General features: G+C 40.2%; 1 protein-coding gene across 3 annotated transcripts; it reads right to left on the reverse strand.

Moving 5' to 3' along the window:
• Positions 1–45: 45 nt before the first annotated feature.
• MAPK14 (mitogen-activated protein kinase 14) lies at positions 46–26,342 on the reverse strand. Of its 3 annotated transcripts, none has more exons than XM_074925248.1 (12): positions 26,098–26,342; positions 18,848–18,977; positions 15,286–15,344; positions 14,804–14,915; positions 14,262–14,291; positions 13,751–13,798; positions 13,180–13,294; positions 12,085–12,156; positions 4,059–4,138; positions 3,416–3,494; positions 2,932–3,105; positions 46–2,439 (listed from the first exon to the last, which is right to left on the reverse strand). In XM_074925248.1, the coding sequence occupies exons 1-12, from the start codon at positions 26,211–26,213 to the stop codon at positions 2,372–2,374; spliced, it is 1,083 nt and encodes a 360-aa protein (XP_074781349.1). In that variant the 5' UTR covers positions 26,214–26,342; the 3' UTR covers positions 46–2,371. The 3 variants fall into 3 exon arrangements, with proteins under 3 accessions (XP_074781349.1, XP_074781348.1, XP_074781350.1); XM_074925247.1 differs by lacking the exon at positions 4,059–4,138 and adding an exon at positions 6,285–6,364; XM_074925249.1 differs by lacking the exon at positions 14,262–14,291.
• Between the last annotated feature and the right edge of the window lie 5 nt (positions 26,343–26,347).

The following is a 26,347-nucleotide window of genomic DNA, read 5'->3' on the forward strand; positions in this document are numbered from 1 at the left end:
CTAGTGCAAGAGGTTTAGAAGTACCATCAGCGCAGTAAATCTGAAAAATAGGTTTTATTTTTAACCAGTGGTATTGTGACATCTTATCTGGCATAACCAATTACAGCAAAATTCATGGATAGAAACAAAACAGCCGATCTCTTCTCCGAGGCGCGTCGTGGGGCTCAGCCTGCGGCAGCTGAGCGGCCCTGCGCCGGGGAGGGAGCACGGTGCCACGCGGGCTCCCATCCCTATGGACTCCAAATGAAACATTCCCACTCACGCACAGACACACACACACACCCCCACGCACACACAACGTCTATATTTTTAAAAATCTGTAGCAATATTTCCGCATGAAATCACACTGTAGCATCTACACATAAAATGGCTGATAAAAATAATCTTGCTGTAGGTTTACATAGTATATCTACATTTTCATCTGAATACCTGGACTGATGGTCCAGCAGAAAAGGGAGGTTTTCTGTCTTGAATTTGTTGGGCTGAGCAGAGTTTTATCCCAGAGCATGAAATAGCTGCTCTCTTCATCTCACCCCAGACCTTTATTAAGTGTTTGACCTGAAGAGATCACTGGAAAGTAGCCTAGGAAGAATCAATGGCTTTGTCATCCGTGTCCCATCCCTTTGTGCCGCCTCTTCAAACACGGGGTAAAAACACTACAAACGGTTCCTCTCCATCCCGTAGGTAACAAGAACACAAAATACTGCAAAAGCCTTTCTCCTCATATACACAGGTACGCTGTCCACACAGGATGCCTGCAACAAATAAATGTCTAAAGATTTCTCCTCCACCAATCCTACAGTTGGGCTCCTGAGCTCCCCAGGCACAGCTCTAGCACACAAACATGCTGAGAAACCTCCCTCCTGCCAGTCTCTGTAAAATACAAGATATTTGAACCATGTTTGCGTTCAAACATACTCCCTTTTCATGTTTCCTCAGGCAGAGATCAACCTGCTAAAAAACAGCCAAGCAGCTCTTATCTGAGAGGGTAAAAAAACCTCTAGTAAATGTTAGTTTTATATATATATAAATATTTATATTTATAGATATAGACAGTGAAAGGGAGATTGTGGTTTTATGCATGCTTATTTCTTTGCTTTGGATTCCAATACTTCTAAAAAATTCTTTTCAGGAAATAACTTAAGTTCTGGCACAAGATGCCACAGTTGTTTCTTTGTAGAACATTTTTCACATTTGATCTCACAAGAAACCCTCCGTCCCAAGCTCTCCTTCTCTGAAACCAGGAGATCAGAACACAAAGAAAAAGGTGCACGTTTCTATGCCGTATATTTTATCCTGTCCTCGTCAAAGCCTCCAGAAGGGCAGGTATTTCACAATGAGCTGCAGCACAAGAGGAAGGATGCTGTGATTTCATGGCACTGACTGAGGTACTCGGTAAAAATAGTTCACTGACGATTTAACTGCCCCAGTGCCATCCCCAGAAAAGTAACGACACAAATCAAGCAGCTCTACATGCACATACAGCTACGACATGCAAAAAACACCCCACCTTTTAAGGAACAACATACACAAATGTGTGGCTAGCAAGAATCTTCTCCAGCCTCTGTCTCCTGGGAACTAATGCTGGGAAGCCTCAGAACAAGAGGAGGGGAAAAGGGAGAAGTACAGGAATACCCACTCCAGGGGTAGAGGCTGTTGCCTTGGAAAGTTATTTCCTGATTACATAGAGTTCGTGCCTGGCTATCTGGGAGCCTTCACCCCTGAAAAAACAGTGGGTCAGAGATTTCCACTCCAGACTTCCTTTCCCCTCTCTCCCCGTTCATTTAAGGCACAAACATATTTACAATTTCAAACGAAACCTTTTCACGTTCCAAGAATCAGACATTAGAAGGCCTGTACATTCCGCTGTACCAGGAAGATCTGGACGTAAATCAGCCATCTGGCACTGAACAAGGACATCCCTCAACCCCACCTGCAGTCCTGAAGAGAACAGAGGACTCTCTAAGCCTATAAACCATCTTCCATTCTTCTGAGGTTACTTAATTGTAGAAGAATTGATAAACGGCAACGATTGTAACCCAACTGCAAAGGTCAGCTTCCCCACCTTGCCCCAGCAGCGCAAACTGGTTGAGCACTGCTACTCTGGAAGGACTGGAGAGAGTCAGAACAGGTCCTCCGAGCTTGCCCCAGGCTGTACACAGAATACAAGAGAGCATGCAGCATGTTTACATAGACTCAGCTTTCTTCCCTCCCCCCCACCCCCCCCCACCCCTCCCCAATTCAACACACATAAAACCCCTCCACCAAGGAGAATATTGTTGTGACGAGGCACTTGAACGATAATCGGAGAGTCCCTATGAAAAGGCCTTCCCCTCACAGTGAAGTGGGACAAACAGAAGAGAGCAGCTTCTCAGGACTCCATCTCCTCTTGGTCAAGCGGCGGCGGCACAAAGCTGATTACTTCATCATAAGTCAGGCCTGGTGGAAAAACAAGACAGAAGCTCAATAAGGCAGTACTAAAAACATCCCTCATGCAAGAAAACCTTGTCTTAAAGGTTTTCTTTTTTAAAAACCTTAAGTCTTAAAGGTTCTAATGCTACTTTAAGTGAAAAACGTGGTTTAATTGAGAAGAAAAAGAATGGTTACACCATTCTCAAGAGACTAACACGCAGAACAGAAGATACTTCCCGAGCGTTGAGGAGATGTAAGTTTGGAAACATAGAGGCATGAGCAACTATGTTGCCTGCATGTTTGTATACTCATAGTAAGAATTAGTTCCCAGGGACGATGCTAATTATGTGCACAGCATGTTACGGGTTCACTCAGCATAAGGACCTCAGAAAGAACAGGGTGCCCACGTTTTTCTCAGTTTCTTTTGTGCCTCCAAGTCCCATGGCTCAGCTGCACAGCAGCTGTGGAAGGGACCGCAAGGGAAGCAGGTCGGTGCTCTCTCCCGTCTCCCAAACTCACTTTTCCATTCTTCAATCTCAAGTTCTCTGCTTTCAAAAGACTGGTCATAGGGATCTGCCACTGGTTCATCGTCCGGGTCGTGATACTGAGCAAAGTAGGCGTGAGCCAGCGCTTCTGCCGCAGTGATTCGCTTGTCTGTATCCAGTACCAACATCTTCTCTAGCAAGTCCACAGCTGCAAGCACATCAAAATAGAAAAGAAAGGGTTTTACACAGTGAGCGTGCGACACTGTACTCTGAAATGTAAGCTCATAAAAGCCCAACATACATGAGGAATCTGTAGTTTCTCAGGACCCACCCCTCACCCACAATTCCTCTCTCATACCCTCAGCCCACACATACTTTTGTAAACTTTGAAAACGGTGTGTAGCTCTGTTCCGAACTACTTCTGCAGCCAAAACAAAACCTGGGGAAACTCTTGGGTGTCCCAGGACATGCTAGCTTCAGCTTCAGGAAGAGCACAGCACTTAAAAAGCAATCCTTACCTAGCGGATTGGCACCAATAAACACATTTTCAAAGTTCATTTTCGGCATGTAAGACAAAGACTGAATGTAGTTTCTTGCCTGTGGAAATAAATGCTCTGTTGAAGTATAACACAAGCCAGCCACCAAGACAAAGTACATTTCAGTCATTCGGTGCGACAAAGTACATTTCAGTCATCCTGAAGCACCGGTTATTATGGTCTGTCTCCTTGCTTTGCTTTCTCTTTACTTATTCTGATACTTACTAAGCCCATCAGCATTATCCCTTCCCAGCTAGAGGCCACTCAAGACAGGGGAGGAAGAGCTGCTATTACTGGGGGTTCATGCAAGACTGCAGAGCAGAGGGGTGCCTGGGCGTGCAGCGCGGTGGCTGTGGGTGAAGCCACACAACGCAGCGCACAGCGCGAAACCAACTCACATCCAGGCTCTCCCAAGTCTCAAAAAAAAAAAAAAAAAAAAAAAAAAAATCGGTGTTTCGGTACGCACTGTCCAAATCTCAAGTCTTCATTTAGTACAAAACGTTGCTGAAGAGCAGGTCGTTAGTGCCCACCCCATGCCACATGCGAGCGTCATCGCTTTGAGAAGCGGCGAAGGCTGCAAGTGAAGACCTGCCCTGCGACCCCCCCTCATCTGCTCAGGGCTCACCTCGTGGCTGGGCATCCTGTTAATGAGATATGCAGGGGGTGTTCCCGTCAGACGCATGATCTGCTGAAGCTGGTTAATATCTTAAGTGCCTAGTCAAGGGCTTTGTTAAAAACAGTGCAAAAACCATTTTAAACAGAAAAAAAAAAAAAACAGCTGCATACAAAGCATCTCTTCTGCAAACCACAAGGCAAAAGCCATACAGGCAGGGTCCGTTAATTTTTTTCAAATATTTGTGAAAAGTTTAGCAATTGCACTAGTGAACACTTAATGGAGAATTACTGATCAGTGGGTAACAGCATCAGTACAGAAAGTATTTCTGTCTGCCACAAATAGCATTATATTACAACACGGTTGCGTTCATGTTTCCCAACAGTTTTAAGCCACAAAAGTAGACATTTCCTTTGGCTGAAGCTACTCCTCAAAAATTTTCCTAGGCTGCTGCAGCTACATGCAGCCTCAGAAAAATGAACAAAAATTAAAACAGAAACAAAAATCGTATCCCCTGCACTGGTTACCAGCTTTTTTTCTTGCTGCATAGAAAGTACTTAAGTTCCTTGTGGTGCAAAGCGAAATCAGCTCACAACTGACACCTCCTTCTAAACAGCTTTGAATGCACTTTGAGATGTGGGCGAGGTGACAGAAGGCAATAAATGCAAAATTAGCAAAACATTAGCATTGCATAAGACAGAGTTAGCTGATGTCAGTGAACAGACAGAGAAAGTAAGAGCAAGTAAAGTAATGCAGCAGAAAATCAGAATTCGTTACAGTGACACACTAAAGGCCCTCAACCACTTAATAGTTTTGCTATCCCCATACAATGGAAAAAAAAATTAGTAGAGACAGTACTTTACTGCGTTTTTTTTTTTAAACAGACTCTTGATTTGGACCTGGCTAAGAGCAATCATTGTTTTTACTGTGCAATGTTAAAAAAAAAAAAAAAAAACCAAAACAAAACACCTCGCTTCAACCTTATGTATGCAAACTAATCTTTTGCTTAACCTAGTCACCCTTTAAGCCTCTCTCTCGCTAATCCCTGTACTTCAAATACCAGACTACCCTTAAGGTCAGTTCACGGGGCACCCAAGGCAACCTGTGGTATCCAGTTCTAACCCTCCCAAGGGTAGAACATCCCAGGGCTTTTTAAATTGGTGTTGTCTTCAGCAAGCTGACCAACTGGTCCCAACTTGCACCGCACGTCTACTTTCATCAAGTGTAATTCAAGGCTAACCTCACATTTTGCATTTTTCGTCACTGTTACATGAAGAAGAGCACAAGCTGCAGTACAAAATAATCTTGCCCTCATTCTCCAATGCACTGATCCTCGATGACGTATCAGAAACAGTGGAGTGGCTTGCTAAAGTATGCTGCTAGTTACCTCTACGCAAGTTCATTTCTCACTATGCATTAACTGGTTAATCCGTCCTGTTACAGCATCTCTTGCTCTAACTTTTATGCACTTCACCTTCAGAAACAGGTAAAACTAAATGCCATTTCATACTGTCTTTGCAGAAGTTCACAATTCAAGATTAGAACAAAACAGAAATGGCATTATGGTTGAAAATAGAGAACACCCTTTAAAACACAGACTGCAGAAAGCTTTGTGGATTATTAGGTTGGCAGAAGGGCCCCATACAGCAATACCCTTTAAACACACACCACAATTAGTTATATTCTCAGCAGACTATATACTGTGTGCCCTGGAAACAGCTGCCACAGAAAAGCACCTACAAGGCAGTTTGGATTTTATGCTATGAAAACAAAGATGGTGGCAGTAGTATTTCAGAAATTAATCATACTACAGAAGGGACAGGGTGTGTTTAGAGGATAACACACTTGCTCCTGTTAAGAAAGATCCCTGGGTAGGCAATCTGGAGAAATAATAATTGAGACGAGCCTCAAACTCTTAGCTGTGAAAAATACTTCCCCAGCAGCATCTGATCATACAATGTATCACGAAGTATAAACCCACAAACTGAAATAAAAGTCACGAAGCATTAAATTAAGAATATGGAAGGAAGAAATCATACCACAGGCAGAGGTAAGAGGAATAAAGATCAGATACACACAGCATGAGAACTCAAAGCCATCCAAGAGCAAAGAATGACAAAGGAAGGAAAAATAAAAGAAAATAAATCCCAACACATACTACAGATAGGCTACAGGAGGGCAACACACAAACTTGGGACTTCCGAAAGGGCAGATATTACAATCAAAGTGTAAACTCACAGACTCTGAGGAGATTTTCTTCAAAAGCTCAGGCCCTGGGGTTCCAACGAGTCTCAAAATGAGCTTCAACTGATCAATATCTAATGATGGACCATAAAGGAAAATGCTGGGACAAATCAAAATGAAAAAGCGCAACATATCAGCCTCTTAATGTTGAAAATTAACACCTGCCAAGGCCTCCACTGAAAAGCTATTTTAAGCAAACTGTTTTCATTCCTCTCATTTACAATTGAATACCCCCGGTATAACACAGCTCACTCTGCATCGGATTGAACAACTTGTCTACAAATACACCACATGCATTGAATCAGTCGCTGCATCCTTAACTAGGTGGAGCACAGGTCAGAGCTCTCACCCCACGGGTGAAGAATCAGTTTACATGCTCACTTCACCCTCTCAGGCCCCACACCAGAGTAGAAGCAGTCAGCAGGATTAGGTTGTGTTAGTGACAGATGAAGTAAAGCAGAAGGCTGAAAAGCGTAGGCTCCAATAATAAAAAAGTCAAGGCCTTTTGTGAACACCTTCCAAGGCATTTCAGCCACTCCTAAAACTTAAATTTTAAGAAAATGACTGGTCCCTGCTCACGATCTACAGCATCCCTCCACCTAAACACGGGGTGCATCCTTCCCAGGCCCGGAGCAGTGGGGTGCTGCAGCCGGCAGCAGGTACTCACCCCCCAGCTCCCCGGGACCAGCAGGGCAGGAGGCTGGAGCACCTGGGTCTCCCTTTCACCCTACAGACCCACCAGAGAGAAACAGAATGTGGGCTCAGAGTTAAAATCTTTACATGGAAAGCTCTCAGGATTTAGCACTGCAGATGCAAAGGATGCTTTATCCACAACAGAGCTTCCACCAGGCCACGTGCCAACCCGAGCTGTCCTCTGTAACAAGGCAGAAAAATTAAATATTTGACTTAATTGACAAAACACACACTTGACGGAAAAAAAATCCACTAAACCTACAGTTTTATGTCTAAAACTCAAGATAGTCAGGAGACAAGGTATCTTTTTAAAACTATTAAAAGAATAATCTCCCTTCTCTGACTTATCCTCCATGCTGTCCTTCAACACCTACTTGTGATTTCAGACTGTGTTTGTAATGTTTGTATTTGCCCTTAAAATTATATCAAACTAGTTACACATTTTCCTTTCAATAAAAGTAGTCTATTTACTAGACAATTTCTTGGATCACTGCCCTCCTGATGTTTTAAGATACAATTACAATGCCTTGTTAGAATATCTTTTAATTAGAGTAGTACAAAAACTTTAAAAACTGTCTTCAGTTTTTTAAAAAAAGCCTCAGAGTTCCTGTAATACTGGCAGACTGTGTATGAAGGAAACCATCAATACTTTGCTAAAACTGTTCACTTTTGATGCAAACTTTAGACAAAGTTTTACATGTGAAATGAATTAAAAGTCCTGGAAATAGTACTTTGTCAGAACAGCTGAACTAATTTCTCACTTCTCAAGTTGCTTGGCCAACTCCCACTTACTTAAACACTGTAAACCTAAAAGTAAATCCAATGCATGTAGTTGGATTTAGTTTAGCTGCTGAATTGCCAACTCTTAATTGTTAATGCTTAAAATGAAATCAGTATATCCACTGGTGTAGGAGAATTAGCAGAGGGTGCTATACTAACCACAATTAGCTCATTTAAATTGGCTTTTCTTCAGTGCTATTTAAAACAGCCCTTCCATCTTTCACTCATTCTTGTGCAAGAAACAGTTGTGCAAATTTCAGACTGCACACATGCCTCAGAAGTCACGTGCCATACCTCAGTTGGAATAGTTAAATTCTTTTAAAGGCATTTAAAATCATGTGCACCAGGTGTGCCAACAACATTGCTGCCCAGTTTGCTGTCAGCTCTCTTCCCAGGGAAAATTCCTACTGGAAGATACTTGTGTAATACACTTCGGTGACTTCTCAGATAAACAAGAGAAAACACAGAATGTGTAACTGGCCCTGCCACAGGCATGCCAAAACCCAACCCCTGCTTCTAGTTTTAGGCCTGCCATCTATAACCTGCTGAACTGCAGCATTCATTTAACTACAGGGCCTACCACGTCCCAGAGAAATGAGCCATAAGCAGTTAAAGACAGGAAAAAGACTTAGTAAATACAAAGCGAAAGGAAAAAACAAAACAAAACAAAAACACATGTGCATGGAGAAGGAAAGCGCAGCATGCAAACCCCAAGTGCCATCACCAAGGCACCCCCAACGACTGATGAGTCTCAGTGGTTCTAAAATTCAGAAAGCCACCTGCCATCACCATCAGCAGCCGGCACCGCAAGATTGTCAGAGCTCATCCAGGCAAAGCAAAGTTCAGAAGTTGTTTTAGCTGCCACCACAAGCAAGAACAAGATTTATCAGAAGAATATGTAATCTCAGACGGGTTAGTTACCATGGAAGTCTCACACTGCTGAATAAAAATAGTAATAAAAATACTCTTCAGAGTTTAAAGGGAATACAGACAACTTAAAACATATAGAAAAAGAAAATCGGCTAAACTAGTACAAACCAGTCAAGATATTCTTATTTATACTTTATATAATTTTATGCAAATCAAATTGTCAAACTTAAAAGTCAACTTTTCTACTTATTGGTATGAATCATTCACATTACAAAAGCTGTAAAAAAAAAATTAAGAATATACATGTTTAAAAGAAACTGATCTTGGCATAAGACAGACACGATAATAACAAAAAGAAATCCTCTATCTATGCCTCACATTAAAAACCTGAAGGACTCTGATTTTCATTACCTCATATTTTTTTTGTCTCTGACTAGTCTTTCCACAATCCTGCTCCTCTTGTCCACCTCCTGGCAGAGATTTTACCAACATTAGAAATCCATCTTTCATACAAATATTTCCACCCATAGATTACAATAGGAACAATTCAATTATCTTATATTCAGTTTTAAATTAGGAATATTGTATTAATCCTGCAGAGCTAAGCCCATATTAACCGCAGCGGGTATTTTTCTAAGAGTATCCACAATTCTTGCTTTAAGTCAGTGACAGCCATGTTCAGGATCTCTACAAATTCGGTCCTTCAGAACTTAAAACTAAAATCACCATTAGTTTATCAGTGGCATGATCATGAGAGACAGCATTAAAGATCATCAACTCAGAACACCACTTTATTACTTACCAGATTAAATTAACTGTACAGCTTGTCTGTACTGAAGCCCCTTACAAGTAATATATGTGGCTCCGGGCCATATAAAGTAATATCTGATAGACTGTAAATAACATCACACCATTTCTGATAAATCCTTCGTGAAAGGAACCAATATTTCAAATAAGAGAACCACCTGAGCAGGAAGATGATATTCCTGAGATGTCATTACTTATTCTGCCACTATCTATTTCATTTTGGAAATGTGAAGCTATGTGGTTGAAAAAACTAACATCTTGAGACCAAAAAGCAAGAATGTCAAATTTTCAGTTGTCAAACAGGAGCAGTTTCCAGCTTCCAGTAGACACAGAATAACATCGCCTCCAACTGCAAAGGGAATTCCCTAGAACTGCAGTGGATTTGGATATACTCTATCCTTGGCTACTAGAAGCATGGTAAAATGTATCTTGAATTAAGCACATTAATATTAATTGCAAAGTCAATAAATCAGCAATTGCATAGTGAAACTGCAGGAAGAACACAGGCCTCAGCAAATCTGTGGGTACAAAGAAATGAAGGGCCCAGAAGTACCTGAGAAGATTCACAACTGGAAAATTCCTAAAACTTTCTCAAAATCATGCACATACAAAGATTTCAAAGAGCTTTCTGAGACAGGGAGAAGCTAGAACCCATCGTTATCTTACTTCTGCTTGCTGTCTTTAGATGTCAGCAAAACCAGACAGCTTGGTGCCCTTCTAGATCCTTGGTTACGTGCACAAGACTCATAACCACAGACCCCGCTCCGCTTACAGTCCTGACCTCATCATCAAACAGCAGAAATGTTACTTAGAGTGGGGAACCACACACACAAACTCTAACAACTACAGCACTACCAAGTTTTATCTACAATGGGAAAGGATTTAACTTTATGTTTCTTAAAATCTAATCAATTGGGAACAGAAAACGTGTTTAATTCAAAATGATATCACCATTTGTGAAAGAAACCGGGCATTTAAGGTAAAAAGTCACAAGCATCCGCTGGGAGATATATATTAATAAAATATCTTAATATGACAAAGAAAACAATTTAGATCCTAAAAGAAAACTTTATTTTGCATTGCAGCTATTATTGATTATAATTCACAACTAAGAACAGAGTTGGAGGAAAAAAAACTTCTTGGGCTTGGAAAAGAATTGTTTTGTTCAATTCATAAAGGACACATTGTGAAGCATTTCTTATATTTTGCAAATACTGTGAGCAAATATTTGATTTTCAAGTATCAAGATTTGTAAAATCTAAAGTGTCACTGTTACCAGGGTCAAATAATGGCAACAGGTTAAGGACTTTTTGCTTTGAATCAATAATTCTTGAAAAAAAAAAAAAAATCTGCCCAAACCAAATTATATGTGCTAAACGTATGGAAGGAAATATGGCAACTTTTTTCTAGCTTCTAATCTGCTTTTGTGTTAGTTCTGCTTCTGTCTCTGACAACAGAAAAATACAGCAGAGATGACTAAACAGTAGAGTACAGCAAGTTCAACAAATTCAGAGAGAGATTATGAGATGGAGATAGGCAGAAAAGAGGAAAAAAAAGGTAAAGTTAAAGCACATTGAAAAGGGAAATGAAACTCTGTCAAAACTGGAATGAAAGCCTTCCCCTCTGCCAAAGAGTTTTGGAATCTAGATGCTTTCCAGAAGGAACATAGTACACAGAAGGCCAGCACTTCCAACAGTAGTTTTCTTTTCACCAAATTCTAACAAATTTGAATTAACAGCTATAAATACTAATAAATTAATAGAAGTTATTAAAATAAACAAACTAGTGTTGAAAGAATAAACTTTGGTAAAAGGTGGGCAATGTAATTGTCTCTGGCAAATAAAGTCCGATTTTCTAGGCAATGAAAAGTCTTGCCAGCAGTAAATTACTCCTATGTGTTGCATGGGTGAACGAACAAAAGCTGCAAGTTTAACAATTTGCATCAAGTCTCAGTTCTAATTTCCTGGGGAAAAACACAGTGCTCACTCATAAATTTGCCAAAGTTTCCTACCCAGGCCACTTTGGCACAGAAAAAAAAAAAAAAAAAAAATCAGTTTGAAAAGAAGTTATTCAGGCTTGCTTTTTCACATCAATACAAGCATACAGTGGAAGAAGAGTCACAATCTGTTTACGCTCAAGCATGGAAGCGGAACCTAAACATTTCAGAGCAATTTGGAACGAGATCCTTGGCACTGAAGAATCTGCAAACCTGCTGCTTTCACAGCATACCCCCAGGATACAGAAGAGAGGCCAGAAGGATGCTTCACATTTGCTAGAAACCTGAAGCGTGAAAGGATTCTTAGCAGACAGCCTACTCCATGCAGTTATTTCTACAAACTCAAAGAGCAATGAATTTAAATAAACTTAAAGGAAAGTAACTCCCAGAAACAAACACCACGTGAGTAATTCTAGTGATGCCAACAGACAATAAAGAGGAATAGATTTGCTGTCTTGCACACTGTGATGGTTTCATGCGCAGCAAAACCAAGAACTCACCTCATCATTCTGTGAGTAAAAGAAGCCATTAACTTAAAAACAAACAAAAAACCCCCACAACCAAACCCAGAACTCCTTTTCTTGTGAAGTATGTCAAAGTAAAGGTCTCTAACTTCCATTTAAAAAATATATTACTTTTAAAGGATACGGTCTGTACCAGGAAACAATGTTCTTCCAGTCAACAGTTCAGCCATAATGCATCCCACTGACCAAATATCAACTGAACAAAATAAAATGAAAAACAACTTAATGCAGAAAAATACAGTCTCAGTAGAATCACCCTATCCAACAAAAGTACAAACAACTTTATCCTTAAGCAGTCTTACAGCGATCAGAGACACCGCAAGCTAACTGATACTCTTCAGAAACTACATCATCTAAGACTTGTCCAAGTAACAGAATATTAGATCAGAAAAATTTCCTTTCCAGAGCATAACATTCATCGAACACCAACGAGCTGGGGAGGAATCTACGCAATCAGAGAGGAAGACCTATTCAAAACAACTCTGAGGAATTAATTTGCATGTGGCCTTTACATAAATTCTACCCAAACAACCACCAACTAGTACACTACAGGTACAAGACAAGTCTATATACATGTAAGAGGAAAAGAGAAAAGAAGAAAAAGTAGTGAAGAGTGAAAACAGAGTAGCACAGTATCTTTTTTGACCCATATGTTCTCCTGTGCAACTATTCTCAGCATTTGCTTTTCTGCTCTGTGCCTGAAGTATTGTAGGGAAGCACGGTGTGTTGCTGAGAAGATACTGCAAACTGTGAGGAAGATATAACTGTGAAGAAGTGGCTGAGAGGAAAGGAAGGGAGATTTATATACTTTTTAGCATTTCTTCACACCATAACTCAAGATATTTTTCAGCATATTCCCAGCAGCTTCCTGGAAACACACCTTCTCCTTATCCAGATACATTCCGTTCACTTACTTTAAAAATCACTGTGATATGGAAAAATAAGGGATAAGCGCTGACAATACTTAACTGATTGCAATTTCAAAGATTTAAGTTTAAAGAAGTCTTGTGAATGCCATCACGATTCTTAACTCGCATCTGGTTGACTGTGGTTCAAATACTAATTTTGTGCCTGTCTTCTTTTAATCACCCTTACTGAAGTGTAATCACCCTGACTGCCAACTTCTGTGATCAAATGGAAAAGAGCACATACAAAGAACCACCTCTTTTTTCCCCACAATTCAGGAACTGAAAAGCCTTGTGTTAGTGAAATGCATCACCTGTCTGGTTGTAATGCATCCAGTTCAGCATGATCTCAGGAGCCCTGTACCACCGGGTAGCCACGTACCCGGTCATCTCATCGTCCGTGTGTCGGGCCAAGCCAAAATCCAGGATCTACAGAACAGAACAGACATCCACCAACTACTGCAGTGGAACAGTGCAAACTAGTTAGAGCAAATAACTAGGCAGTTATTGGAATGGGTGGAGGAGAGGTGGTGCAACTGCAAAAGCAGATTATGAAACTAAATTTCACAGCCTGTTATGAGAGACACTAGGCCTAGAACAGCGTTAGGACTCAATCAAAATTATGTCTGGATATCTTGTCTCTAAAACAACTAAACTGAAATAAAAGCTGTTAACTCTTCCCTTTAGTGATGATTCATTAAAAACATAGGAACAGATACAGAAAAAAAAATCCTTACAACCCTTTACAGCTGGGAAGGACATTGTTACTTTGGACCACAAAATTATTTCCATAAGGAATTATTTTGTCCCTTCAATTCCAAGAGACATCCATAAGGCACTCACTCAAATCACAGTCAAAGCAATCAGACCTTGGGCTTACATTACCTTCAGCTCGCAGTCTTCATTTACAGCTAGGTTACTAGGTTTTAAATCCTAAAAAATTAAACATCAGCATTAACAGTGGTATATATGTTGTTTCACAAGTCTACAGCAGATAAAAAATGTAAATGCAGACAGAAACTAGATTCTAACTGGCTGTAAACACCAACTCTCCATACTCAGAAAAATTATTTAATCCCAGAGTCAGCTTTCTCTTCTGTAGTCTTCAGAAGTGTCACAAGTAAAAACGCATAAAGGCTTATTGCAACAGCAGTGCTGTAGATATTTATTTTACAAATAGAGAGCCTATTTCACACAGATACAAGCCAAAGGCAGGAACAGAAACTAAGGATCTCGACAAACACTTCCCATGTTTAACTTTTTGACTGCTTAACCAAAATAACTCTCAGAAAATTTCTTCTTGTGTTTCTATAGATGCTGCATTGCAAGATTCTGTCCTACATTTTTTTAAAGACATTGGTTCGGTACAGGAAGCAATCTTAGGATAAATACTCACCCTGTGTATTATGTCAGCTGAATGGATGTACTGTAAAGCAAGATGGACTGTTATAAAATTTGTCAAGTAGCCTCCTCCTCATTTCTTCACTAGACAATACTGCCCTACCCCATCCCACACAATTCAAATGCTACAGCTTGTCTGCAGGAGGAACCGAGTGTGTGGCTGTGTGTTCCAAGTAGGCAGGTGTTTCACTCTGTCTCTCCTCAGGAACACCCAGGAGCACTGCCCCCACCAGTGGAACAACCCAGGCAAACAGAACTGAAGAGGTGGAAGATTCCTGGTCAGAGCAGATTAGAGTTCATCATTTTCCATACTCTGCCCATAGGAATGTATAAAAATATCTTCTTAAATGATACCTAACTTTACCTCCAAAGAGGTATGAAGTGAAAGAACAGTAATAACAGGTTATCCTACGCTAGGTTAGGGAAGTTACAGAAGCCCCACTATGTACCCATACGAATCTCTGAGGATGTGAAATTCATCAAGTTCCACCTCCCACGGATGAGCTACCAACATTCAGGTAGGACAGGTGCAAGTACCTTCAGTCCCCGAAGAATCTGGTATATGAGGAACTGCACATGGTCATCGGTGAGTTTCTGGCATTTCACAATGTTGTTCAGATCTGCTCCCATAAGGTGTGTCACCAAGTACCTATGAACAAAAGGAAACACATGGGCTGTGAAGCAATCCCTTCCACAGGATTAGGATAAGAAATGCCCTATGAAGCTCCAGTAGCAGGGCTGACTGTCCCAAAGCGTGTTGCTGAATGAAACCTAGTCCACAACATTTTAAATAACATAGCAGATTACTACACTGATTCCTATAGCACCAGTCAATAAAACACAAGTGAAAAAGTTTGATAGGTCCGATAGTTTAGGATGTCCTAGTATCTTTTGTGTTGGAATTCAGAATTGAGAATGATGGCAGACAAATTAACGTGGCAAATATTTCTATAATAATCTGGGAGATGCAAGGAAGATACCAAAGATGTTCTGTTGCAGTCTTCAGAGAAGTTACCTACACATCATTGAATTCTTCTAGTGACTTGGCAGGGGTGAAGACATCCAACAAGCCAATAACCTAAAAAGAAAACAGTAAAGTGAAAAAGCTGTGAAATATCTTCGTAGTATAATATGATAACAGTTACTAATACCCTTTGCGGAATAGACACCACTCATTCCACTAGATGTTTCATTTCCAACTACATGAATGATTCAGATGTAGACAAGTTAGTATTCATACAAGATCAGAAACAAACATTCAATACTTGTGTAAAAAAACAAACAAAAAAAAGTTTAAAGATACACAGCTGTCTTTTCCCACCAGCCAACCACTTAAAGCATCAAACAGGAGCCATGATGAAAGGCAGGTGTAAACCCTGGTTTAGGATACCTTATTTCAAAAACCAACTTAAGTTTGTTCAGGAAATAAACGGATGAGAAAACAAAAAAAAAACCTCCAACCACAGACAAAACTTCTTCCTCCTCGATTCTCAGTTATACTGTTGACTACGTATTAAAATCAGAATTGGGAGACTTATTTGTTTCACTTGTACTGAGTAATGGCTAGAAAAATTCAAGGATCTGTAATGCAAGCTATGAATAATAATAACTACACTAGAAAAAAAGTCAGGAAAACAGTGCAGTGCAACGAGGACCCAATTTTCACACACAGCTGACGGCTTCACACTGTCATTTGTATTTTCTGCCCCAAGCGCAGCTACTCCACCTTTCATTTTTCAGCTAAACTGTTCTCTCAGTAGAGAGTAAAAGGACATGCATGTGTTACTTTGTGGAAAAGAACTATACCTTTTTATCCCATAATTAACTTCTAGGTCATTTACGGCATTTAAAAAAATTAAATCCATCTGTTCAATAAAGTTTATTCTATTTTTCACTGAAACATGCTTTCAATCCTTATCTTCCTTCTCTTAATAGCAAATAATACTTTATTTTATGAAAACATGAGATAAACAGACAGGTTCTCTTCATCCACCTTCAGAAAACTCCTCTTCCCTTTTCAAGTCAGCATGTCACTTGTCTCGGGTACAGAAGCATCACACACATTTCAGCAACTTCAGTAATGGTTCAAGCGTGCATACGAAACCAAGAGATGGATTCCTGTGCTCCCTTTGGCACCATCCTTTTTATCCTATTGTTTACCCTTGTCAAGGATGTCAGAATCAATCCAGTCACTTTTAAGCAGAGAATTAAAGAAAATCTTCGGGGAATCTTGACTATGGTTTTGGAAAAGAGAGCAAGTGGGTAGGAAATAAAAGCCTCTGTCAAATCTATATTATACATTATAGATTAGATTTTATTGAGGAAATTGAAGAGAAAAAACACTCTCCTGCCTCTCTCGATATACATCACAGCAATTCCATTTCTAGACAGGCATTTTCAAACTGTAACATTCACATCCATCCTGTATAATAATTCTCGTGCTTACAGTTTCTTTCTCCAGTGGACTATTTCGCAGGAGTTTTTACAGAGGAAAAAAAAAAAAAAAAAAAATCAACATTATCCACGCAGTTTAGCACGGAAAGACAAAAGCTGACTTTGCTATCTAGACATCAGGTTTTCTTTCATTTATCACTTCTATCTCACTACACTGTAAAGCACAGCATCAAACTACCTGTATCTTTCATCGAGCTTCACAAACAAATACAGTTATTCTGCAGCGCGTCACTGACTCACTTCTAAGGGAGTGTGAACACCAGTAGATGCAGAATCCAACTCCTCTAACCTTTTGCTTTCCCCTCCCAGCATTTTAGGATGTCACAGAGCTTATTAATTTCTTCATGACAACAAACCCATTTGCTCTCCCATCTGCTCAGTGTTAGGCTTCATGCAAGCTAACAAGGCCTCCTGGAACTTGAAAATATAACACAGACACACTTGAGTGCTCTGCAGGTCCATTTATCTGCTCAAGAGCATCATGAACCAGATTAGATACAGGATGTAGAAAACCATCCTATGCTCAAGCCCCTTAAACAACCATCCCTTGCAGATTTGCTGGTGTCTTCTGTGCCACATAAAACCCAGTGCTTGAATTCCGAACTGAGAGCTGAATAACCCAGACGCCAGCACTAATAAGCCTGCCTGAACCGGCTCTGAACATTTCTGCATCTGCAGGATTTTTGAACCACAACCTAGATAAACTTCCCACAGATAGATAACGGTATGATGAACCGATAATAAATATTTCTATATATAAACAACTTAACTTCCTTTTATCCCTTACTCTTAAAGCTACATAAGCTCTTTGCAATACTAATCCAAAAATATTAATGAATGTCAGACATAGAACTGTTATAGCACCAATAACTATCTAATTTTCACTGTTTAACCTTATTAGCTTAGACAAAATGGATCAATATTGGTTTGGGTTTTTTTAACAGATAGTCTCTAAACAGGAAAACTTTGAGTATCTCAGCTACAAGAAAAGGTCCAGAAAAAACCTCCAGGGGATGGACACTGAGCAGGATCAAATTCAACCTCTACTGTTGAGACAACAGTATCACACAGAGGCACCGAGGAAGAACTGTAGACAATAGTACATACATGCATCAAAAGTTCCAATTATGTTGGCCACACTAAAAACGCCAAGATGATTTAGGGGATACCAGCTGCTGACGGCGGTGGTCAGAAGCCACAACACACAACCACCACTGCCACAACAGAAGAAATTCTGCACAGACTATCCATGGAGAACTTCCAACAAAATTATGCTTGTTTGCCTTTTTGTGCTAAGTAAGGGTCCTGAGTGTGCTCAGCTCATTTCCAGAACACTACTTCTCTTCTGCTAAACTGGAGTTTGCTTGGACAGAAGAAAGAGCCTTCCTTTCCTCTTGACCTTCTGACAGTTCTACAGGTTATGAGGCTTTTTGCTCCAAACAGCATGCAAAATAAATTATATTGGTGTGTTAACACCACTAACACACAGAACTGGTCAACCAACCATTTTCTAGACCAAATGGAGGTTAGAGCAAAAAAACAGTTCAACATAACATTTGTCACATCCTATTCTGCTTCCCTGCTGATGATTTAAGTGGATGGCTTGTATGAAAACCCATCTGATTTCCACCCCCTCACCACCCCCTTTTTTCCCCTCCCTATTTTACCTACAGGAATCTAGTGAACGTCTACTCCGCACCCTTCTGACACAGGCCAGCCAAAACAAACAAACATGAAAAACCCTCCAAAAGACACTGAATACAAACTCTGATGTTTTATTTTTTAAAATAAATTCTTAACAAAAGGTACAGCTTACTACAGCAAGCGAGCAGAAGCATGTAAGTGACACCACCTGTGTCCTAAATCCTTAAACCAATATGAACCTGCTAAGCAGTAATTGCCAGATCACTCTAGGAAATATTAAGATTTTTTTAATACAAAGTTGGCTATGTGGGGGGTTTTTATTTGTCTGCTTTTCTACAACCATAATCCCTTGTACTACTGCAAGCTTTTGTTTAGTATCGGAAAAGAGCATATGCAACAAGATCCTTAAATGCAATCATGATGGACACTCTCTGCGCAGTCCCAACTTCAGACCAACTTTTGATACAATCTCCTTCAACTTACGTTTTCATGTTTCATGTGCTTAAGCAGCCGCAGCTCTCGGTAAGTCCTTTTGGCATGGATGATAGACTGAAATGGTCGGGACAGCTTCTTTACAGCCACACGCAACCCAGTTTTTGTGTCAAACGCAGAACTACAATAAAAAGCAATCAAATTATCAAATTAATCATTTACCAACACCTTCAAACCCACACTTAGCAACTCCAGACAGCTGCTACCTGGACACTGAGTCACAGACAACATCACTTCTCCGTTTCTGCAGTTAAAATAATTTCTAGGTATCCTGGTCCACAACCTGCACACCCACTCAATCCCCACAGATGCACACAACTGTTGGTTTCTACAGAAAATGTTTAAAAGATGAGTCTTGTTTACACAGTAAAGGGAAATTTTGGAGAAATAAAAGAAATGTGTATGATTCTTCTGTCTAAAAACAGTTGTGCTCTTAAACACAAATACGGCAATAAGTCTGGAGAGAGGTAGAATACTTGTAAATATTATCTGTATTCCTAAACATATTTTCATAGATCACACTTCAACACAAAACACTATGCTCAAGATACTATCTTTTATGGTTTCAGTCGCTACAAAAATCCAAGGCCTGTGCCCAATGAAATCAACTATGATTACTGTTAATCACAATTGAAGCCAAAATCAAACCTCTTTGGTAGATCACATCTAATCCTGTTATGCAAAAATGCATGTGAATAAGTGATATCTAGCTGTTCATTACTTAAACTTGTCCATTTAGCAGAAACTTATACATAAAACCTTTACATATAATGATTCTTCTTAGAACCCATGAAGACTAATTCCCATCCTATTTCATAACTTCATATATATATATATAGTTGATATTTTGTACTCTAAAATCGTCTTTCAAAGTAAGTCCTATTACAACCTATCTATTTATAATATTAAGCAGCAAAACCTGACACTTTAGAAACAACCAAAAGTTTAACACATGAAGAACTACGTTAAATTTCTGATACACTGCACAAAATCTTCCGGAGCTTAGGGTTTATATGTGAGGAACTAAAGTAATGTAGGTATTTAGTTGTGAACTGAATACTCCTCTTTCTTCTCTTCTTTGATGTTCTTATCTAAAACAGCTCTAGTTTGTCAAAAAGGAAGGAGAAAGAGAAAGAGAGGATGTGAAATCAAGGTTAGACTTGATTCAAGATAACAAGGGGAAAAGATGGAATGGAGAAAGTCAGAGGACAGTATTTTTTAATTTTCCTGCTGCATTTTGATTCAGGGCAAACTCCTGATTCCATTTAAAAGTGAGTATGCACTAGTTCTTGACAAACATCAAGCGAAAAGGAAAGCTATACATTTATAAATGTAAAGTGTGAAGTAGCTTAAGCAACAAAGTACAAAACCAACCATGAAAGTAGTCCTAGACTCATCTCCCACCCCTGCCAAAGAAGCTATCTGAAATAAATGTAGTTGTCATTTATTTTTAAAACAACTAACTGGAATTAACTTCCAAAAAACCTCCTTATCTCAAAGTTGCTCAGTTTTCAAGGAACTTGCTACATGAGGTTTATGAGAAATAGAAAACAAAACACGAACTTGTTTCTATTTTCAGTGATCCTTGCCCAGGTCCTGCAAGAGAATGGAAAGACCCACTGTGCCCCATGGAAGAGGAGTATCTCCTTCTCTACAAAGGGGACCCTGCAAAAACACTGTGGACAGATACAAAAAAGCAGCTGGACAAAAGATCAAACTGGAGCAAACTCCCACAGCTGAAATCCTCAAGCTACACCACAGTGTCTCAAAGCATGCCCCTTACCAAACACTTCCACACGAGTTGCCCTTTACACCTCACTCAACCTGGGCAGACAAGCCATTAAGCATTCATTTTTCATCTTGATTTCAAATTATCAAGTTTTCACACACCACTAGAGTATCAATATTTAAGCTGCAACACTTCATGGAACATAAATTCAATTTTTTTTAAGCTTCATGTACACCATTTTGTGATATACAAACATACGTAATCCAGACTGTAATTATATGGCAGTATTTTAATGATACTCAAGGTGTTTTCTAGGACTTAGAGCAAAAGTAAGATTAGTCATCATAATTCAACACCTGCTGTTGTGAATTAATCATGAATCTTTACCAGCTTTCAAACATTTTGGGTACAAAAGGCAGCATATATCAGTACCTCTTTCATCCTGAAAAGGGGATCCCCTGCATATTAATCATCTTCACAGCTACACAGTGAGGTTTCTCTCTTGGTTTCCACAAGATTCTCTTCAGAGATTTCAGAGCCACCAGACATAAGCTATTTCAGAGTCCAAAGGAAATTCAATTTCACCATCTTTTTAATGACATTTTGGGGGTCCTATCGGGTTTCCTTTCTGCTGCAGGAGATGTACAACCTCCAAGGAGAACTGCAATCAGCAGCACTGAGAAACTGTTTAACCAGCACAACGACACTGTGCACAAGCCCAGGAAAGAACATTTTCTATTACTGCACATTTGCAATCAAGTTACTTTTGAAGTCAGAAGACTTCTAAGTTCGGTCATATCTGAGGCCTAAGGACTATTTCCCTACCGATAAAGGCATGCTGAGTAATTTCTGCCAATATAGATAACTGCCTAATGGTTTTCAGAGCACAGCACAGAGAGCACAGACCAGCTGTCATGCTGGAGCACGTTTTAAAGAACACTAAGCTGGCTTGCATCACAGACTTAAAACAGCTGCATTACACTGATCATATTTCATCTAAAAAAGCCTAACTAGGAAAAAATTGCATGATCCACAGTTTTAAATCCCTTTTAAAATAAGATCTGCACAAATTCAGAATTTATCACAGCTTCCACGTTTTTTAACCTCTTACATAGTATCATGGTATGGCACATGAACTGCAGCCACCTTGCCTTAAGTGAGCTAAAACTACAATTCTGAGTTAATCTGAACTGAATCCAGAACATAAGAGCTAGAATAAACCAACTGTTTTAGGGAACCTATCCACCAGTTCAACTTATATCTTCTTAGAAGATCTGAAGTAGCTTGAGGAACTGAAGTACATACAAAATTACTCAGGAATGCAATTTATTTAAAAATTATATCATCAGAATGCTAATTTTTGTGCAAAGACTATTCTGCTAAATAGCATGCTGCTCATTGCTAGCGCCCATGCAAATACCCAAGACAGCTGCATCTCCTTGGTGGTACCTCTGGAGTCAATGTATGCATCCCTAGTTACAGACAGAGAAAACAGTTCTTAGCACCCAACAGTTTACCATTAACACCCACCACTTCTGAGTTCAGCCTATACATGTGTTTCAGTTACCCTCCCAACACACTATAAGAAGCTGTAAATCTTAACTTCTCTGCTATGTTGGCTTCTGCTTCTAAGAAAGCTGCAATAAAAATCTCCCTATAGGACAGATGTGCTCACACTCATTTAATTTCTTCATATATAAAGTTCCCATGAAGTTCAAACTACTCGCCTCTGCTTTCAGAGCTCTGCTCACGACTTTTCTGTGCGTGCCCACCTCCGATTCGATCCCCCTTCTTCACACGTGTTCTGCTAATCCTACCTGTACGGCTGCTTCATCCCACTCAGCTTTATAGTTCTTTTCATACCACTCCTCGTGTATCTGCCACACCTTATGGGGAAGCAGGCACCTGTCTCTCCAAGTGCACACATACTTTGGAGGCACTTGAACGCTTTGATAAGGGATTAGTAAACCTGAAGACACACATTGGTAAAAAAAAAAAAATAATCCATGGAGGAATTGTTACTACTAAGGTGATATTTAGGTTGTTACTTCATTTCCTCTGGAGCCTAATGTTTTAAAATTTCTTAAATCCATAATGTTTCTCTTTTAGTTTAAAAAAAAAAGAGGAGAATTATTTCAGTATCTTCATAATACCCAGTAAATTCAAGAGTCAGTCCTTGTTGGTACAACTGTGGGTCAAAACGGGAAGAAATGACAGGTTCTGGAAGGGCTATATAACCTAGCAGTCTACAAAAAAAAAAAAAAAGCTAAAAAAATTCTTATGCAATATGCCCAAGAAAACTAAGTCTTGGCTGTTCAATTCCTTTCCAAATTAAATAAGGCAATCCTGATAGCCTGCAAAGCAATTAAACCAAACCCCTTCTTTTACAAAGTATTAATACAACACACAAAGAACTGCTGCAAAAAAATACAATATAAAGTAAACTCCTAAGAGTATACAGAGTCAGCCTTCACAGCATTTTAGAAAATGATGGCAAAGATCATCTAAACACCTCTTTGCTTAGCTTAGAGCTGGCTGAACTAATGCCGTTTGCTGAAATCTTCCTTCAGCACACAGAAGAAATGAAGCAATCCTCCAGCTAAAGCGTGAGTCACCGATCGATCCCATCGCCATTCAGCAACTTCCCACTGCAAGATGCTGCATTATCTAGGCCCCTCTCCTCCCTGCATGAAGTCTCACGGACTGATACTTCAGGAACCCACACGTGTTTTAGTGTAGACCTGGCTACAAAATCCTTTTCATGCAAAAGACTGTGTTGTGTGAATATACAAAAGAGTTGCAAGAATAAATGGAATAGCATTTCACGCAGCAGATGTCACAGCAATTGTTACATGACTCGGTAATGAACAATCTGAGGGTATGTATCGATGTTTCTCAAAGTTCTGGAACTGAATCCTTACTTGTATCGCCACATACTTTCAGTTTTTAAAAACAGATCCTGAAAAAGACCCGAGCTGGCCATTTGAATGTCATTCATCCAACACTGCACACAAAACTTCAGAAAACACTGGACTATTTGCTCTAACTTTAAGCACACGCCTCAGGTGCCTTAAGCTGCCTGCAGGAAAAACCTCTCTCCCCATCCACTGACTAAAAAATAAAGTCAGGTTCTTGCATTAGGGTGTTCCGAGTCACACTCACATTAAAGGTTTAAAGCAGCCTACAGCAGACAGCTCCATAGCCTAAATGATTCATCTGCTGGCTTCTTTATTATTTTTCCCCCCAATTTCCAGAAATTGCTCATTTTTAAATGCCTCATCTTGACAACTAAATAAAACAGAGCTTTTTATTACATTCTAATAAAATACTGCAGTAGACACACACAGAAATATATTTAATCATTCAGTTTAAGGGTGGTTACAACCCCACAATTTACTATCCCAACACAGAGGTACACCAAATTCAAAGTCTCTAATGAAACCTGGTAACTTTTTACTAGGGAGAAAAATCTCTAAAGGGACAGCGCAGAACAAGTCATTGCAGGAACATTCTGAATACTATGCATCACCATTTGCAGCTTAATAAAATTACATGTATGGGCAAGGGGATTTGTTTGTTGTTTGTTTAAAAAAAAAAATCTGACATACTTTCCATATCACTAGTGTTTCTGAACTGTATCTCTTCTGAAACATATTTTTAGAAGAACATACAGAAAACCATTAACACAGACTGCACTAAGACTCACGGGCCACATGGCTGAAATTGCTTCCAATACAAAATTGTTTCATCTGGTCTGAACACAGTTGCACAATCTTCGAAAGTTTTGACACAGCAAAACAGGAAATTCATGATGCAAACTCTTTAGTTATTGGTTGTGAAAACAAACTTTGGAAGTATTACATGCACAATGGAGATTGTGGAGAGGAGGAAAACAGAAGAGGAATGGGCTAGATGGTGTAGAGTCAACCTTAAAAATACAATGGACAAGGCACTGAGCAAATTCATTTCCTATTATATTTGGGGAGTTACATAACTCTGTGACACTTGCAGGGGTATTTATCAGCTACAGCAGCGAGGCCCTTCTTTTGCCAGAACTATACCTGTCTATTTAAAAAAAAACCTCAGCAAGTACACTGGTTAATCTCACTGCTAGAATCGACTAGCCTTTACCTTTTATGAAACATAAGCATTTGCATAGTCGAGGTGCAGCAGCTTTAAGAAATGCATGCTATTTAAGCTGAACTTACCAACAATTTTATAACAGTAGGTTAAGAACAGCTGAAAACTTTATTTCTTTAAAACTGCAGCACATGCAAAACATCTTTTCTTTAACAGTGCAGCATGCATCCTTCCTTATGATATAAACATGATATTCATGCTATAAATTTGCATATTGTGTTAATGAAAAAATATGCATTCCTGCTCAAATACAGCAGCAGAGCAGATGTGTAATCATTATGCACCCATATTTGAAAATTCTGATCACACTTTGACAGAGCCAAAGAACAGAAAACAAAACCCAGAATGTTCATGTGGAAAACATTTCCTAATAAAAAGGAGACAGTAATCTGCGAACGCTTTTATGGAGCTTTACTATAGGACTGCTAAAGTCTAGAAATCAAACCGATCCAAATACAACCTTGTCTTTAAGATTAAGCAATGTATGCAACCCAGTTAATTTATATTTAATGATCCAACATCCTTCAGCAGAGAAGGTACAGGTTAAGGAAGTACTATATTTTGCACGTGTAACCTGTCATATGTTTTGTTCCTATTAAGTAATCATTAAAAACTAAACTCTTCTCTTCAAGCTCTTAGTATTTCTGCAGGTCTCATACCAAGACTTTACTCTCCCAGGCAGCGCATACTGCAGTAATTCTGACATTCTACAGCAATAAAACAAGCTTTCTGTGCTGATCTAGTATTGCCAAGAAAATACCGACACTTGCAAACCCTCTATTACAAGTCAGGGATGCAAAAACAGTCCTCACAGCCTTCCCTCTACTCTCTCTGTCCATCAACAATTCCAGCTAAAAATATAATTGTTGCAAATATCTATCGCTCAAATATCATCTCTCCTTCAGGTCCAGAAAGAAGCCGGGGCAAGAGCTGCCAGGCCCTCAGCTCTGCAAAGGCAGCTACGGGGGACTTGCCAGCCTCCATCCCTCTCCGCCCCCACCTACTAACTGCAAGAAGCACAGTGAAATATGTCTATATGAGCTCATTCGGGGGGGTGGGGGGGGCTGGGACATGATTATCTTCCCTTGCAAAAATGTTTTAGTGCCACCTGCCATGTGGTGCAATCCCCGACGCATTCCAAAGCCAAGACTGCGGCTTCCCGGCGGTACCGCTCTTCAAACCGGGAGAAGGAAAAAGTGTTTATTGCAGGAGACCGGTAAAAAGCTGCGGGAGAGGAACCCCCGGAGGACAAGCGAGCCCCGCTCTCCTCTCCCGGCAAGCCGGGGCAGGTTTCCAGGCGGAAAGCCCGGGCAGGGACCATGGTGGAGGGACACCCCCCCGACCCCGGCCCCGGTCCCCTCCCCGCACTCACCAGACGGAGCCGTAGGCCCCGGAGCCAACCGGGGAAAGGTTCTGGTAGCGCTCGGGCACCTCCCACACCGTCTTGTTCAGCTCCTGCCGGTAAAACTTGGGCCGCTCCTGAGACATCTCGGCCCCGGAGCCCGCCCCGCCCGGCCCGGCGGGAGGGGGAGGCTCTGCCCGCGGCTGCTGCAGCAGCACCACCACCTCCTCCTCCTCCGGCAGCGGCTGCTGCTGCTGCTGCTTCCTTCCTCCTCTCCTCT

Source organism: Athene noctua, chromosome 23 (assembly GCF_965140245.1).
Source record: "Athene noctua chromosome 23, bAthNoc1.hap1.1, whole genome shotgun sequence".
Taxonomy (NCBI): domain Eukaryota; kingdom Metazoa; phylum Chordata; class Aves; order Strigiformes; family Strigidae; genus Athene; species Athene noctua.